Source organism: Nyctereutes procyonoides, unplaced genomic scaffold (genome assembly GCF_905146905.1).
Source record: "Nyctereutes procyonoides isolate TBG_1078 unplaced genomic scaffold, NYPRO_anot_genome, whole genome shotgun sequence".
NCBI classification, from domain to species: domain Eukaryota; kingdom Metazoa; phylum Chordata; class Mammalia; order Carnivora; family Canidae; genus Nyctereutes; species Nyctereutes procyonoides.
The window spans coordinates 38,215,462-38,230,896 of record NW_026575134.1 but is presented as its reverse complement, the minus strand read 5'-3'; the positions used below and the strand labels follow the sequence as shown (position 1 = coordinate 38,230,896).

General features: G+C 43.4%; 1 protein-coding gene across 9 annotated transcripts in view; it reads left to right on the top strand.

Moving 5' to 3' along the window:
* CTNND1 (catenin delta 1) overlaps nucleotides 1-15,435 on the top strand; it is a 47,298-nt gene that overhangs the window by 14,357 nt on the left and 17,506 nt on the right. For 6 of the 9 annotated variants that reach the window (XM_055301078.1, XM_055301077.1, XM_055301076.1 and 3 more), the window contains exons 2-6: nucleotides 9,278-9,396; nucleotides 10,639-10,933; nucleotides 12,877-12,948; nucleotides 13,901-14,053; nucleotides 14,460-14,995. In XM_055301078.1, the coding sequence (XP_055157053.1) occupies nucleotides 10,739-10,933; nucleotides 12,877-12,948; nucleotides 13,901-14,053; nucleotides 14,460-14,995 (956 nt within the window). In that variant the 5' untranslated portion in view covers nucleotides 9,278-9,396; nucleotides 10,639-10,738. The remainder of the gene's footprint in view (nucleotides 1-9,277; nucleotides 9,397-10,638; nucleotides 10,934-12,876; nucleotides 12,949-13,900; nucleotides 14,054-14,459; nucleotides 14,996-15,435) is intronic. The other 3 variants (XM_055301072.1, XM_055301073.1, XM_055301079.1) reach the window with 3 other exon arrangements.

The window sequence follows — 15,435 nt, the reverse complement described above, 5'->3', positions numbered from 1 at the left end:
CTCTTAACTGACTGAGCCACCCAGGTGCCCCTCAGTTATTATTATTATTATTATTATTATTATTTTTAATGAGAGACACAGAGGCAGGCTCCCTGCGGGGGGGGGGGGGCTTATGCAGGATTTGATCCTAGGACCCTAGGATCATGACCTGAGCCAAAGGCAGATGTTCAACCACTGCCCAGGTGTCCCTCCCCTCAGATATTCTTGAGAGAAAAAGGGAGTTAGTTTGATTCAATGCTAGGTAAGATCTTAAACTTTTGTGTGTGTGCTTCAATGATAGTTTGTAGTGGCTAGACTCTACTATTGAAGTTCTGTTCTATAGCTAGTGTTGCTAGCTACCCACTTTTCTACCCAGCTGTAGAATGGCTGACTGTTGTATATACTCCTGCCCTACCTCCTTCCAACTAGTTAGGTCAGATCCAGATATGGGCAAATTCCTTCTAAATTATGCTGTTTCAGACTTAGGCTCCTTTTGCATCATATACTGTCTAAATGAGGGTCAGCCGAGACTACTTCTAGCAGATCCAAGAAGAAGGGGGAAGGAGTTTTTAAGGAGAGGAAAAAATGAGAAATGATAACATATTACTATGTTGGAGAACATATCTCCTGGTTGGAGAACTCTGTGCTGAACCTGTGTTATGCTTTATGCAAAGGGAATTGAGCCCTGTGGGCAAAGGGTGTTCCTTCTTTGGATTTCAAGAATCTCTGGCTAATAGATTAGCTTGACTTCTATCTGCATCTTTGCTTCTGGGGTTTAGGGCTAACGTCCAATGGGCTTGTACAAGATAACAGAAGAATGCATCATTTGTCCCATTCTTGGAATTAGCTGAGGACCCTTATTAGAAAGGAAGGCTTTTTTTTCCCCCTCCCTTTCCAGAAGAGGTTCCAAATCTACAGCCCCCAACCCACTCCAGAGGGAGTAGTGAGCAGGAAAGGCTGAGATTGCTGTCTTGACCTCTTTGCCGCCAGGACTACTGTGCAATTTTAGTCCTCCCCTCATTCCCTCGGGAAGTAGAGAACTTTGCTCCCAGCACCTGCTGGTGCTTATCCTGCCTCTTTGTAGGGTGGAGCCTGCTGCCTTTGTTTGTTCTCTGTGGGGCCTCTAAGAATCAACTTTATGCTTGTGGGGAAAGGTTTGAAAGACTTTGGAAACAGTGGAAATGGGTGATAGAGAAGGTGACAGAGGATGTGTGTTTTAAAGTACTTCTCCAGGTGGGAATGTTCCATTGACTGCATCCAGAGTGGCAACCAGATTTTCATAGTGAAGTTTTCTTTGGGATGAATCACATGTTTTGGAACTGAATATCAGAGCAGCAGCGGCTTTAAAATCCCCAGTACCATGCCTCCAAAGTGAAGAAACTGGCCAAGTAGGAATCTTAAAAATCCCCTCACCCCTTCAAACCCTTAGATCCACACATAGTATCTTTCTGCGGATTCTTAAAGGCCTGAGCTTTGTCCTGGGTAGTGTTGGTTTGGGGCAGGGAGGAGGGTTGTTTTCCCGAACATGATAAGGAACTGAGCAGGGCAAAGTGGGAGCTCTGACTGGTGATTGGTGGATGGGACGCCCTGGAATGCGGTTGGCCTGCAGCCCAGAATCCAGCACTTTGTATTTGTTTGTTTCTGGGAGACTGTGGTCTGGTGCTACTGTGACAGGAAGTGAGAAAGCTGGGAGTGGGGGGACGGAGAGGGGCCGTGTCTTTGTGGTTCTCCTGTGAAATCTCTTTGTCCCTGGAGAGCAGCTCTGCTCCAGGGCTCTACCCAGAAGAGAGCAGTCTTTGTGTGTCTAATGGGTCTCGGATCATCTAGCTACTCTGACGGATTAGGGAGTGTGAATTCTGACTGTGGCCTTTTGCGTCTCAGCACTTGAGTTATATAAATGGCCTCCATCTCCTAGCATTGGGGAATCTCACTGAGTTTTATGTGTGTTACTGTTATTTATAGATCTCTAGAATTTAATTAAGAAAGGAATTCTAGAAATAGATGTTTATGTAATGTTTATTCACTCTATGTTGCAAATACTTTGTTGGTTCTGAAAGGGATGGAGAGAAACAGGTAATGCTGGGGCCCAACATTTTTCATTTCATCCTTCCAGTTGGCACCCTACTACACATAGAGCTAGAGAAACCTACCCGTTCCTTGATTTCAGTATTTGGAGGTAATGGAAATTCACTGTTTGCACATCACCAGGGAATGGTTGGTAGTTTCCTGGGAATTTACCCCTTCTGTCTAGACTGAAATAGCACCTGTAGCACTCTCTGTGCCCCTCCTCCTTCCTTTTCCCCCTTGTTTTGTGTTTTCCCTGCCCTCCATTCCAGCTGTGAAACAGGCATCTCTTCTAACTCTGTAGATTGGGTGGCTGAGTCCTCAACTTCTTGCCAAGCTGGCTAGTCCCTGAGCACACACACAAACCAGCCTTTGATTGCTCAGGAGGACAGCTGCCCCAGAGGCAGATTGCTAACATACCGCTAGAACAATCCCTCCCCTCTGTTCCTATGTGGCCAGTACAATCTTCCCTGCTTCTAGTTCCTTCTGTTTCCCACCCAGCTCTGATCTCTGCTTTTGGTTTAGTGAGATGCCACATTAAAAATGAGAGTAGGAGTATTTATAATTTTCTTTCTTGAGGTGGGGATGATTTGAGAATATGGCATGTTGCCAGATTTCTAGAGCAGACCCTCCACTGGAAGGGTAGATGGTTATATAAAAAGTCATATTACTTTTACCCCTAGCATCTTCCCTCCTGAATTCATATTCTTTTATAAAATGAGGTAGATTGCAAGCTATTCTTACTCAGAATTGAGTAAGTTCTTGCTCATTAAAGTGAAGGTAATACCCAGAGGCACCTGGGTAGCTCAGTCAGTGAAGTATCTAACTCTTGATTTTGGCTTTTGATTTCGGCTTAGGTTGTCAGATCGAGTGGCATGTCAGGCTTCATGCTGAGCACATACAGTCTGCTTGAGATTCTCTCCCTTTCCCTCTGCATCCCCCAACCCCTGCCAGCTCGTGTGCATGATTTCTCTCTCCTTCTCCCTCAAATAATAAATCTTAAAAAAAAAAAAATTTTTTTTTAATGAAGTGAAAGTAAGACTCAAATTTGTTAGCTTCCGTACCATTCCCTCCAATTGCTTTTGGTCAACTTCTCTATTGGAATTAGAAGGACTTTACAAGACGTGTAGAAAGTTGATACCCTCTTTACTCTCTCAGGAAGAAGGAATACAGCCTGGGAGAACAGATGCCTTTCCACCACTCACTGGCTCTATGACCTTGGGCAGGATACTTAGTTCTTCTGATGTCAGTTTACTCCTTTGTAAAAAGGGGCCAGTGTCACCCCAGAAGTTGTTGAGATGATTATGTATGATAACTTCAAGGGGGAGATCAGTAATTAACTCACAACTTTTCTTCCCCCGTAAGATCAGATTTTCTTCTTTCTTTTATAGAGGGAAAAACATTTCCTTCAGCAGTCGATCCTATAACTGAATTAGGCAGGACCTTCACACTTTCTCTGATTTCCTCAGACTCTCTGTTCCTTGTCTCAAAAGCCAGGTATGTTCTAAACCTGATGGAAGGGTGTCTTATTGGTCTTTTCAGTACTTTGAGGAAGCAGGACTGTAAATGTGACTCAATTACTTGCTTTCAGCTTTCCCAAGTCACTGTCAAAAAATGGGCAAGGAAATGGTGAGATTGCCATAGCTAGAAAGTAAGGGGTTTGGTGAGAAGCTGCCTCTTTAAAAAAAGGAATGTGAGCTCAAACATTTGGGTGACCTCTAGAAAACCCTAAGGTTAAGCTTTTTTTCCATGAAAAAAAAATTTTTTTTTCTAGCCTGCAGTAGGAAAGGGTATAAGGTGTCCTAGTTAATTTTAGGATTTCTCTTTTATGACATAGGAGTTGCATAATACCTTCCTAGTTTGATTAGACTTTTTCTCATTTCCCATTGTGTACTTGACCTCCCTCTTTCTCCCTTCTCCTGTAGAAAGGAGAAAAGCATTTAGCCTCTCCCCTTCCTCCAGTCTGACACCTCCTTCTTTTTGTCCCTCCCTCTTATCTTTGTTTCCTTATCGGCCTCTCCCTAAAGCTCTGCCTTCTCCTTATAAGGCTAGGTGAGGCTTTGGCAGGGTTGCATCCGGGATCCAGGTAAGTAACTCCTGTGTCTCAGACTTTCAGTATTGAGAGAAAATTCAGCCTTGTCTGTCCCAGCGGAGGGCCTTGGAGAGGCACGTGGGTAATGGGGGTGGAGAAGGAGGCGGCCTGGCCTGAGAGATCAGAAGGACTTGTTAGACCAGTCCTGTGTGTGTGTCATACGTGCCCCAGAGAGAAGCAGGTTTTGTTTCTTTCCATACCCTTTTGTCCTGGGCCCCCTCACTAGCTGAGAGCCACACCCTTCCTTTGCTTCAGAGCCAGTCCAGCATTCAGCCATTTAGAATGTTATGGTTTGGGGGGTTCCCAGAACACTCAGTAGGGGAAAAGAGAACAAGGAGAATGTTCCATCTGGTTTCTGAATTTAGGGTCAAGATGATGGAGGTTTTTTTTTTTTTTTTTTTTTTTTTCTTTTAAAGTCACAGTAAAAACTAAATCCTTATAGGTAACTTTGGGTAAGGATAATAAGACTAAAGTGAGTTTAAGGTGTCTTGTTGACCTATAGAGATTACCAGCTCAACCTCCTTTTAACAAAGAATATTTTTAAGAAACCCAAAACTATATATTTATTTTCCTTCTTTTCTCTGAAACCCCAATCAGAAGTATTGAAGATAGTGATTTGTCAAAGACTCCCTTAATTCATCAGAGAGGTTCGTGGTGGACACAATGAGACCCAATCTTTCCCTGTGAAAGTGAAAGTCCTCAGTCAGCCTCTTGGGTGCTTATAAGTGGAAAAGCTAGGCCTTGCATCAGGCTGATGCACAGGGAAGCTCAGAAGCTTCTAACACCTAACACATGGCCATTTCCAGAATATCAGTTTTATAACTCTGAGGAATGATCATTCGGGATCATGACATGAGCAGAATCTTCTCTAGGCCTTAATACAAATCACATCCAGGGACTTGGGCTTAGTGTGGGAGTAAGTCTTCCCAATAAAGGGGACAGGAGTACTGGACTTGTGCTTACTGAGCTTAGGATGGTGGAACATCAGGTAGTAGGTGAGGTGCTTAGATCTTGGACTTGTACAAGCACTCTTGGTGGTAAAAAGCCAGAGGAAAAACATATTCCTTTACTTTAAAAACAAAATGGCAGTTTTCTGTGTATGTGGTTGAATAGGAATAATTGCTTTGAATTTTGGAGCACATGTCATTTTAGGGATTTAGAAGACCTACCTTTGTTGGCTTGAGTGTTATGTAGTACAGCTCTGTGGTCTTACAGGTGCTATATTTTACTGATTGGTATTCTTCAGTACAAGGCTCAGTGTGCTCTCTAAAACAGCCATTTGAAATCCCTAGGATGACGTAGAAGAGTTTTGCATATCCTTGCTTTTAGAGGGAAGGCATCACTTTGTGACATTGGTTTTGATTTCATAATAAAAAATGAAGGAGGAGGGATCCCTGGGTGGCGCAGCGGTTTGGCGCCTGCCTTTGGCCCAGGGCACGATCCTGGAGACCCGGGATCGAATCCCACATCAGGCTCCTGGTGCATGGAGCCTGCTTCTCCCTCTGCCTGTGTCTCTGCCTCTCTCTCTCTCTGTGACTATCATAAATAAATAAAAAATAATAATAATAAAAAAAAATAAAATGTTTAAAAAAAAAATGAAGGAGGAAAGCTGGCTTTGGGATTGGCTGCAGAAGATAAAATTTCCTTCCTAAGAAACCCAAAGACTCTTTTGTGGGGTTTAGATTTTTTCCATCTCAAATGGAAAATGGAGGACAGTACTTTTTCCTCTTTCCATAAGGGCTAGCTTACCTAATTCTGGTCATGTCTTTGGATATCCTTATCAGAATAGCATGGATGTAGGAAAGAAGTTCAATCCCCAAGCCTATGGTTTTACATATATTAGCCCATTAAAGCTAAACCCTGACAAGTAATAAAAGTGAAGATTACAGGAGTTATAACTTCTCCTGAGAGCTAGTTCTCACAGCTAGTTTTGGGCAGGGTGAGGACTAGGACCTCAGGTCTTTTGACCCCTAGTCTGAAATTTTATTTTGTTTTTCCCTTTGAGAGTGTGAAGAATTCCTGTAGTTTACTGGGCTACTTGTAAAACAGTGAGGGGAGCATGTGGAGACGTGTGGTTTATTCAAAAGTCCTATTAACACCACTGAACTCTAGTCCCTTTTGTTAGCTATTTGTGGTAGTGGTAGTGTTTGTATCAGTAACCATATTAATAGATTGCTGGTGTCAAGACGTTTTTCTAAGTACTTTATGTGAATTGTCTCACGTACTTCTCATAACTACCTTTACGTCTATTTTATTTCTCCCATTTTACAGAAAAGGAACCTGATTAAGTGGTACTTTGCCCAAAGTCCTACAGCTAAGAAGCAGTGGAGCTGGGATTTGAACCTAGTCTGATTCCAAAGCCTGTATTCTTAACTTCTAAGAATCATATTTCCAAATATCATTCCTATGGCCAGGTTACATCCTATCCCAGGGACTGCCCTGTTGCTGATATTTTTTACCTAGGTACCTGGTTGGCATCGTCTCTTTGGTCTGTCTGGGTATTTGGTCCAATTTAACTTTTGGTTTGGGTTTCTTACAGAAGAGACTGAGTTTTTACCATTGTCATTGCCTGAACCTTGCTATAGACTTACAGGTCTATAGGATCTATGGCTTGTTAGAAGTAAAACCAGTTATAGTCTTAGGGTAAAGTCTAGTCTTAGGAGAATGGCAGGACTCCCCTTATGTGTAGCCTTCCTCTTCTTAATTTGAGAATTCCTTGATGGTGTTTTTGTGGTGAGAACTAGTATAATTCATTTGAAAATATTAAGAAAGGTGTTGGCCTGGACTCCCATGACTTTCTTGACTAATTGCCAAAGTCTGGTAATGGTTTGCAGATTCTGATCTAAAGCATTTTTTTTTTTATGTGTATGGCATGAGTGAAGACTCCTCAAATCTGAGTTGTGAGGCAGTGTATTATATAACAGCTTTCTTTCCACTTTTTTTCCTCCTATTTGTTTCTCTTCTCCCATTTATATCATCTGTGTAGATATTATGAAAAACCCTTTAAAGAAAAGTGAAGCCCCCCCCCCCATTTTTCCTGTGATATTTGGGCAGAAAGCACAAGGACTATGAGGGAGGGGGACTGGACTGTCTATCTTATACTGGACTTGCACTTTCTGGACTTAACAGCATGTAGTAGAGAGAGAACACGGGCTTTGGAACGGAATAGATCTGAGTTTAAATTCAGAGTTTGCTATTAAACCGAGACCTTGGGTAATTTCTTCACCTAGAGCCTGTTTTCTCATTTGCAGTAAAACTTCCTTCCTTAGGGTTGTGAGTATTGCCATGATAATAAATGTAGAACACTTAGTAGTTGTTAGTTCTTTTTCACCTTCCCTTTCACTGTGGTCATAAACTGCTAAAGTCTCAAATGTGGGATCAGAACTGATGTGTAATGCTGCACTCTGTGTCCCAGAAACACTGGTCTAGATGGGACCTCCTAGTAAATAGAGCTGGAGCAGGGGAACCCGCTTATCCACTCCTCAGAACCCAGTTATGCTTTTGATCCTGTTAGTCTCACCTACTAGTTCACAAAATAGTTTTCGGCTGAGGCATTACCATTAAGTATTATAATTGGGGGATAGAAACTAACTCCTGAAACAACTTAATACCTCACATTTGTATAGCATACATTATCTCACCAGATCCTCTTAGTGACTCTTAGTTGAACTGGGCTGGTGATGTTGGCATCTTACAGATGAGAACATGGCAGTGACTTTTTGCCATTGTTGGTTAGTGGCAGAACCAGGCCTGGGACCGGTCTCTTGCAGCCTATCCTACATAGCCTCTGCTTCTGCCATCTTTCAGGCAGAAAATCTCCCCGTGCCATTAGGCTAGGAATCTGATCCTCTTTCTGTGCTATCCTCTTCTCCAAATTAGAGCTAGATGGTCAGCCTTTAAAGCCAAGAAGGTAGGAAGAGATCTTGCTTCCTGACCTAGAGCCCTGGCTAGTTTTCCTACTGTCCTTTAACTCCCTTTTTAGAATTAAAGTTGTAGGGGTAAAAAGTAGCTGTTTATGACAGGATGACAGTTTCTCTGCAGCAGGGAGTGTTGTCACCGTATGCCCCATAATAGTGGTAGTTTGGGCTTTTATTAGCAAAGAAGATTACAGGGCGAGGCTGCCAGAGTGGTAACTGCAGTTCAAGCCCTGTTGAAACCTAGAATGGAGGAATCTCTTGCGCTTGAGTCCTCTTGATGTGGATGGCTCAGAGGTTATTATCATATGTAGTGGATAAGGGCAGTGCTTAAAATGAAGCATTGGAGATGAAAAGGGAGCAGCATTTTAAAATTTTATTTTATTATTATTTTTAAATGAGGATACTTCTTAAAGACTTTTGAGTAGCTTTTTGGGATGTGGGGTAGAAATATGAAAACTTGGCAATAGACCAGAAGAAAGAGCAGGAGTAAGTGACTGCAGGAGCCTGGAGCCAGGGCCAGAGGGATTTAGAAGGGCTGCCACATTCTTGGATTTAGGTGCTGTATCCATTGGAAGGAGTCTTAGTGGTAGAGGATTAATTAGGGAGTTTATTGGGCACCTGTCTATCTGTTGCTCTGGGTGCTCTTGCTCACAGAATGCTGCATGTACTCTGAAGCAAACAGGCCCCAGCGTTTGTGTTGGTAGGGCTCTGGGGAGCGTGGGAAAGGGAACCGAAGCAAAAGGCCCAGCCTAGGCTAGTCCCCACATGTCTTCCACACTATGACAATTGCGTTGATTTCTCAATGTCTTTGTGGGCATGCTGGGACTAGGCTTTGAGGTTTCTGCCTTAGAGGTGGGAAGGAAGGGAAGGGCATTCTAACAACAAAATCTACACCCCCCACCCCCCAATTTGGTTGCTGGGAATAGAGGGTAAGTGAATTTTTATCCATATTATAACCTACTCCTCATTCTGTACAGAAGTAATTCTTGACAGTAGAGTCCAGGTTTTAATAAAAACTACATCCAAGGTCCATGTATCTGAAGACAGAGCAAAGTCCAAAGGGCATTTGTCACATTAAGCAATTCCAAGTCATATTTTATGCTACTCCCTTCCACTCCCAGATTGTCTTTCTCCAAATACCTGCCCCTGTTCCTCTTATTTTTTAATGTTTTGTGTATATTTTATTTTCCTCTCAATCCCATTTTTCCTCCAAATATTTCTGCAGCTCTCTCCTTCCTGCTTCCTCCTTGCTGTGGTGGCTGGGATGCTTCTCCCATGATTTTTTGAATCTAGACTGGGCTGTTCTCTGTGTTAAACCAATCAATTACGACCTTCTCTTAACAGGTGTGTATGGAAATGTTTATTAAGAAAAAAATTTTTAATTGCCTTTTTTCTTTATGGGGGGTTAAAAAGAGGGTGGGGAATAGGGGCAGAGAGATCATTTTAAATCCTCTGGACATGGTATATGTTGGACTGGTCATATCACCTATAGCTAGTTTATAAGCAAGAAACTGTTGAGTCCAACTGTATGACTATAGTGCCCCTCCATTTACTGGCCAACTTGCAGTTAATGGAGTAGGGAATGGGGAACTCTTCATTTTTATGTAAGTATCATTTATTATATAAATAACAGACAAATCTTTTAGATAATTGGATATTTATCCAGAGTTGGAAGAAGTAAAGATGTAAAAATAGAGTTGGTTTATTTAGAACTTTCGGCAGGATAACAGGGATGTAGGAAGTTCCAGCCGTTGACTGTCTGGAAGTTAGAATATGAACTACTGCGAGGGGCATTTTCAGAGTTTGAGCCTAATGCTCATTTTCCTATTTCTCAAAGAGATGAAGGTTGCTGCAAGTCGTGCCTTTTTACATACAGAATTTTTTGTGGTTTTACTGCTCTCTTGTCTCCTTTAGCCAAGGCACACGGTTTACCTTCAGTATTAATAGTATAGCGTAGTCTTGAAAAGTAGAAAGGCTCCTTCATAAATGTATTCAATATATGAGGGCCTTCATTTTGTTTCCTGCTTTTGACGGTAGGAAGTTTTTTAGTATTTCCATTATGATTGGCATTTTAATTTAGCATATTTATTTAGTATATTTTGCCACTATTGAGGCAATTTCAGTGTTCAAATTTGGAGAGGTTAAGTAAGATCTGTAGGTCCGTACTGCTCCCTTAATTCTAGAAAAGGCTTGCCCCTGCAGGACAGTGAGTGTTGGTCTGTACCGTGGAGTTACAACTTTCACTGAGTTGATGCCAGCAAATTTTTCCAGGGAAAAATAATGTAATATTAATCTCTGGTCATGACTACGTCTCTTAGCCATATTCTCCCTCTCCTGCCAACAGTGTAGAGGTGGATCTAGTTGCCCCTTTCCATTCACTGGTTATTTCTGGTGAGGTGTTAAAAGGGTAGTGGGCAAAGGATGCTGCTTAAGCAGACATTGGTGATGGGCTCTTAGGCTTGGTGGTGGCTGGCTTTCTGCATTGCAGTAAAACCACAAGAGGGCATCTTTGGCTCTGGGATTAATGATTCATCTGTCTTCTCTGACCTGTGACCTTTTTCTCTCCTCTCCCGTACCTTCTCTCAGTAGTGTGAAGTGAGGGGGGCCTTCTCCCTCCTTGCTCCTCCCTCTGTGGTCCACACCTTCCTTTTTACCCTGCCCTGCGGCGGCTCCGCCCTTTACCTTCATGGACGACTCAGAGGTGGAGTCGACCGCCAGCATCTTGGCCTCTGTGAAGGAACAAGAGGCCCAGTTTGAGAAGCTGACCCGGGCGCTGGAGGAGGAACGGCGCCACGTCTCGGCGCAACTGGAACGCGTCCGGGTCTCACCACAAGATGCCAATCCACTCATGGCCAACGGCACCCTCACCCGCCGGCATCAGGTAACCCCTCTATCCATCAGACCTGCAGGTAGGACTTTGGCATGGTCATAGAGAGGCTGTGATCCTACTTGGAAAACTACTTTCCTTGTGGTTATGGGCTGTCCAGTGTCCATGCTTCATGGTGAACCTTTCCAGCACTGATGTGAGAGATAGGGGGTATTGCTGCTCTGCTGAGCTGAATGCACTTTCTCGAGAAGCATCTCTCTGACTTCCTGTTTTGCTGGAGTGGGGTTTCTGGGTTGGGATGTAATTCTAGTCATGGTAGATCCTATAGTTTGGAGCTATAATCAGGGTCCTTCTGTTTTCTCTGATTTCCCCCCGCCCCAACTTGGTAACAAAAATTTAGGAAAGTAAATGCCTGCTTAGTGGTTGGTGAAATTGGCCATCTTGTCCTCTCAGCTCCAGTTCAGTCTCCCTCAGGGAACAGTCTGCTCAGAAGGTGTGTCGGTGTCTATAAATTGTGTATTCTTGTTCCGTATTGTCCTTGTATGCTTGTTTTGTTGGCTTTGCAAATTGTGTCTTGGAGGGGGATGGTCATTGTTAATTCTTTTGGTTGGAGCTGGAGAAGGAGCATCGTGCTGCTGTTTAACCCAGATAACCACAGGAGCCAGTGGTCTCTGGGTTGGCTGACTCTGTGATATGACTTGGGGGAGTTGGTATTAGAAATGAGAAGTATCTTGTGTTCCCTATGGTTTCTCTGGTCTGACTTTGCTGTGATGTAATCTGTCTGAGGGTATGTGTGTGTAGAGTAGACCTTGCCCGGTAGACTCTATCTTACGAGATTTCTGGTGGGAACTAACAGCAGTGCTTATGCTCTAATCTAATAGTCCTTTTCATTGATTACTTATTTTTTAAGACAGAGAAGATCCCTCATGCTGAGAAGCATGTTGCATGAGAGGACAAAAGTCCATGTAGGGGGTGATCAGGAACTTGGGAGATAGTATGTTTGCAATGTTTCTAGGATTTTTATAGGAACCAGATAGAGTGTTAGGAGTGAGAGGTATATATTGAAAGGGGTGAGCAGGACTGCCCAGGCTTGGAGGTGGTGGGGAATTCCAGGATTTAGTACTGGGTTTCTCTCTTTCTTTTATTTTTAACTTCTGTTCAGCAATGAAGCCACACCCTTCCTTCTTCCTGAGAGTAATGTTTAACTTCCTTTCCCTGCAGCATTACACTCCCTATGTAATGAGAGTAGGGTGGGATAAGTCTCCCAAGATGGCTGGATCTCACGGTTTCCTATTGGAAGAGGAGCAGTCAAATGTATTTTTACGTAGTATAATGTTGTTAGATTATTTCCTGTTGCTTAAGACAGAGCATCTTGTGTTCTCTGGCTCTAAAAATTGGTGAAGATGATGTTGAGACAACTGTTTTTGGTTGAGGGGAATTGGGGTACTTGTTTTCTTCCTACTTGAAAAGGGAGACTCCTATCTCTTGTGTTTCTCTTTAAAAAGCTGGCTGATAGGGGAGTTTCCAGTGGTAGTAGAACATGAAGATGCATGGAACGATAAAGAATGCTTTTGGAAACTCCCCAACTTAGCTTTTCTAACTTTCCTTATATTTTTAAGGACTTACCCGAGTCTCTGCTATTTACTTGGAAAATAGTTTTTGAGTGCCTATTATGTGCCAAGCGTGTTCAAGATACTGGAAATATATCATTGAACAAAACTAACCAGAAAGTAAAAATATGAAAAATGTCTGCCCTCATGGAGCTTACCTTCTTATGTTCTAGGGGCCCATTTTGCCAGTTCCAGGACCAATCCCAATTTTGAGGAAAGTGCTAAAGCTAAGGAGTGATGTGGTTCTTTTATAAGTACTTGACAGAAGGATTCCAGGCCACATATCTTTTTGAAAGCCTTTTTCCTGTTTGGAAAAAAGATCATTTGTATTTGATAGAGCAAAGGAAGGCTACAAAATGAATTGTCTTATTGTGGGCTGTGTTTCAGAACGGCCGGTTTGTGGGCGATGCTGACCTTGAGCGACAGAAATTCCCAGATCTGAAACTCAACGGACCCCAGGTAATGTCTTTGGCTCGAGGTCTGGGTTACTTCATTTTTCTCTTCTTATTTCCCCAGCCCATAAGAGTATTATTGGTATCTTGTCTAGTGCCTGGTACATTGTAAGTACCCAACCATTGATGAGCTTCTTTCATTTAGGAAAATAGTGGAGCTTCAACGTATACATGTAGTTGTATTTTGGAATGAGTTTTAATGGCCGCTGATCCTGTGTTTGGTCCCTCAATTACTGCATCCTTTTGCTGGAATGGGCATCCTTCTATTTTTACCTGAAATCTGGCAGGTCTTGAGCCTTAGGCAGTTTCTGAAGAGTAACAGCCCCAGTCAGAAGATCACTTTTGTTTTTTTGTTTTTTGTTTTAAAGATTTTATTTATTCATTCATGAGAATACACACAGAGAGAGAGGCAGAGACACAAGCAGAGGGAGAAGCAGACTCCATGCAGGGAGCCCGACGTGGGACTCGATCCGACTCGATCTGGGTCTCCAGGATCACACCCTGGGCTGAAGGCGGCGCTAAACCCCTGAGCCACCTGGGCTGCCCAGAAGATTGCTTTTGAAGGGATTTTCTGGTTCATCTTAAAAGTTCTTTACTGGGCAAACTTCTTTTTTGAAGGATCATTCAGATGTAGATGTAGCCTCAGTTAATACAGTTCATATTCACTCCAGTGACCAGAACTGGGAAGTTAAATTTGCTGTCTCTGTCACTTGGATGTTGATGTGGCTATAGTTAACTCAGTTCATATTTATTAAGTGACTAGAACGGAGGACTTCTGTCTTCTCTTTTGTACAAGTTCAAAAGGTGGGGATAGCTACCTCACTAAAAATCTTGGGGTCCATGGAAGATGCACGGGGAGGGGGGAGTCTTTGTCTCTAGGGAGATTGCTTCTCATTGGGTTGTACCGTTGATATTTATGGCTTAATAGTTGTTCCTTCCTTTTCCTCTTTTCCATACAGGATCACAGTCACCTTGTGTATAGCACCATTCCCAGGATGCAGGAACCAGGGCAGATTGTGGAGACCTACACAGAGGAGGACCCTGAGGGAGCTATGTCTGTTGTCTCTGTGGAGACCTCTGATGATGGAACTACTCGGCGCACAGAGACCACGGTAAGCTGAGACTTGTGTGAGGTCTAGGATGATGGAGAAGGTCTTCATTGGTGGTGGTGGTGGGGGGGATTAAGCACTTAATTAGGGTGGATGAAAGGTATTGATCTGTAGTGAAGGCATAGAGAAAGTGATCTCTGGCCAGATAGGAAAGATAGAAGAGATATGGGAAAATCAAATGGAATGAGGAAGAGAGAAATATACAAGGTTGCCAGTAGCTTCCCTTATAGTCATGGTTACTGCCAGCACAGATTTCCTGCTTGGGCACTAATACGATGGAGAGAAAGGGTAGTGGTAAATGTAAGGCATTTCTAGATAAAGTGAGCTTGCCATAGGGGTTTGTTTCATTTCTTAGGTCTAGAATTTAGGCTTATATTGTGTTCACTCTTTTCTCTTTCCTTACGTGAAGGTCAAGAAAGTGGTGAAGACTGTGACAACACGGACAGTACAGCCAGTTCCTGTGGGACCAGATGGGCTGCCTGTAGATGCCTCATCAGTTTCTAACAACTATATACAGACTTTGGGGCGTGACTTCCGCAAGAATGGCAATGGGGGACCTGGTCCCTATGTGGGGCAAGCAGGCACTGCTACCCTTCCCAGGAACTTCCACTATCCTCCTGATGGATATAGCCGCCACTATGAAGATGGTTATCCCGGTAGCAGTGACAACTATGGCAGTCTGTCCCGGGTGACCCGCATTGAGGAGCGGTACAGGCCCAGTATGGAAGGTTATCGGGCACCTAGTAGGCAGGATGTGTATGGGCCTCAACCCCAGGTTCGGGTAGGTGGGAGCAGTGTGGATCTGCATCGTTTTCACCCGGAGCCTTATGGGCTAGAGGATGACCAGCGTAGCATGGGCTATGATGATTTGGATTATGGCATGATGTCCGATTATGGCACTGCCCGTCGGACTGGGACCCCCTCTGATCCTCGCCGACGACTCAGGTAGGGAAGAAAGGGGGAGGGTAAGGGTGTTACCAAGACAGTGAAAAGTATTTCTTCTTCTAAGTATTTTTTTTTAATCAGAGACACTTGTGTCTTCCCTTTTGTGACTTTACTAAATACTGACTTGCTTTTTTTCTTTTTTATGATGGAAGTCCTATATTCTAATGACTTGTGGCTGTTGGTCTCCATCCTGAAGAGTGGCCTTTGCTTTCGTGCCAAGCCTTGCGGCTATTTCTGCCTAAGATCTGGCCCCTTTTTTGGTGATGAGCAGCGGCACAAAGGAGCTTGGTGCCTGGGGCTATGGGATATTCACTAGCTCCTATGAATTTCTTTAGCATCTCATTTGGTATTAAGACTGGGTTGAGGGTTTAGGCTTTCAGGGCCAGAGTAGACAGTTAATGGTGTATGTGACAGCCCTCCCCATTGTGGTTTTAGTTTCT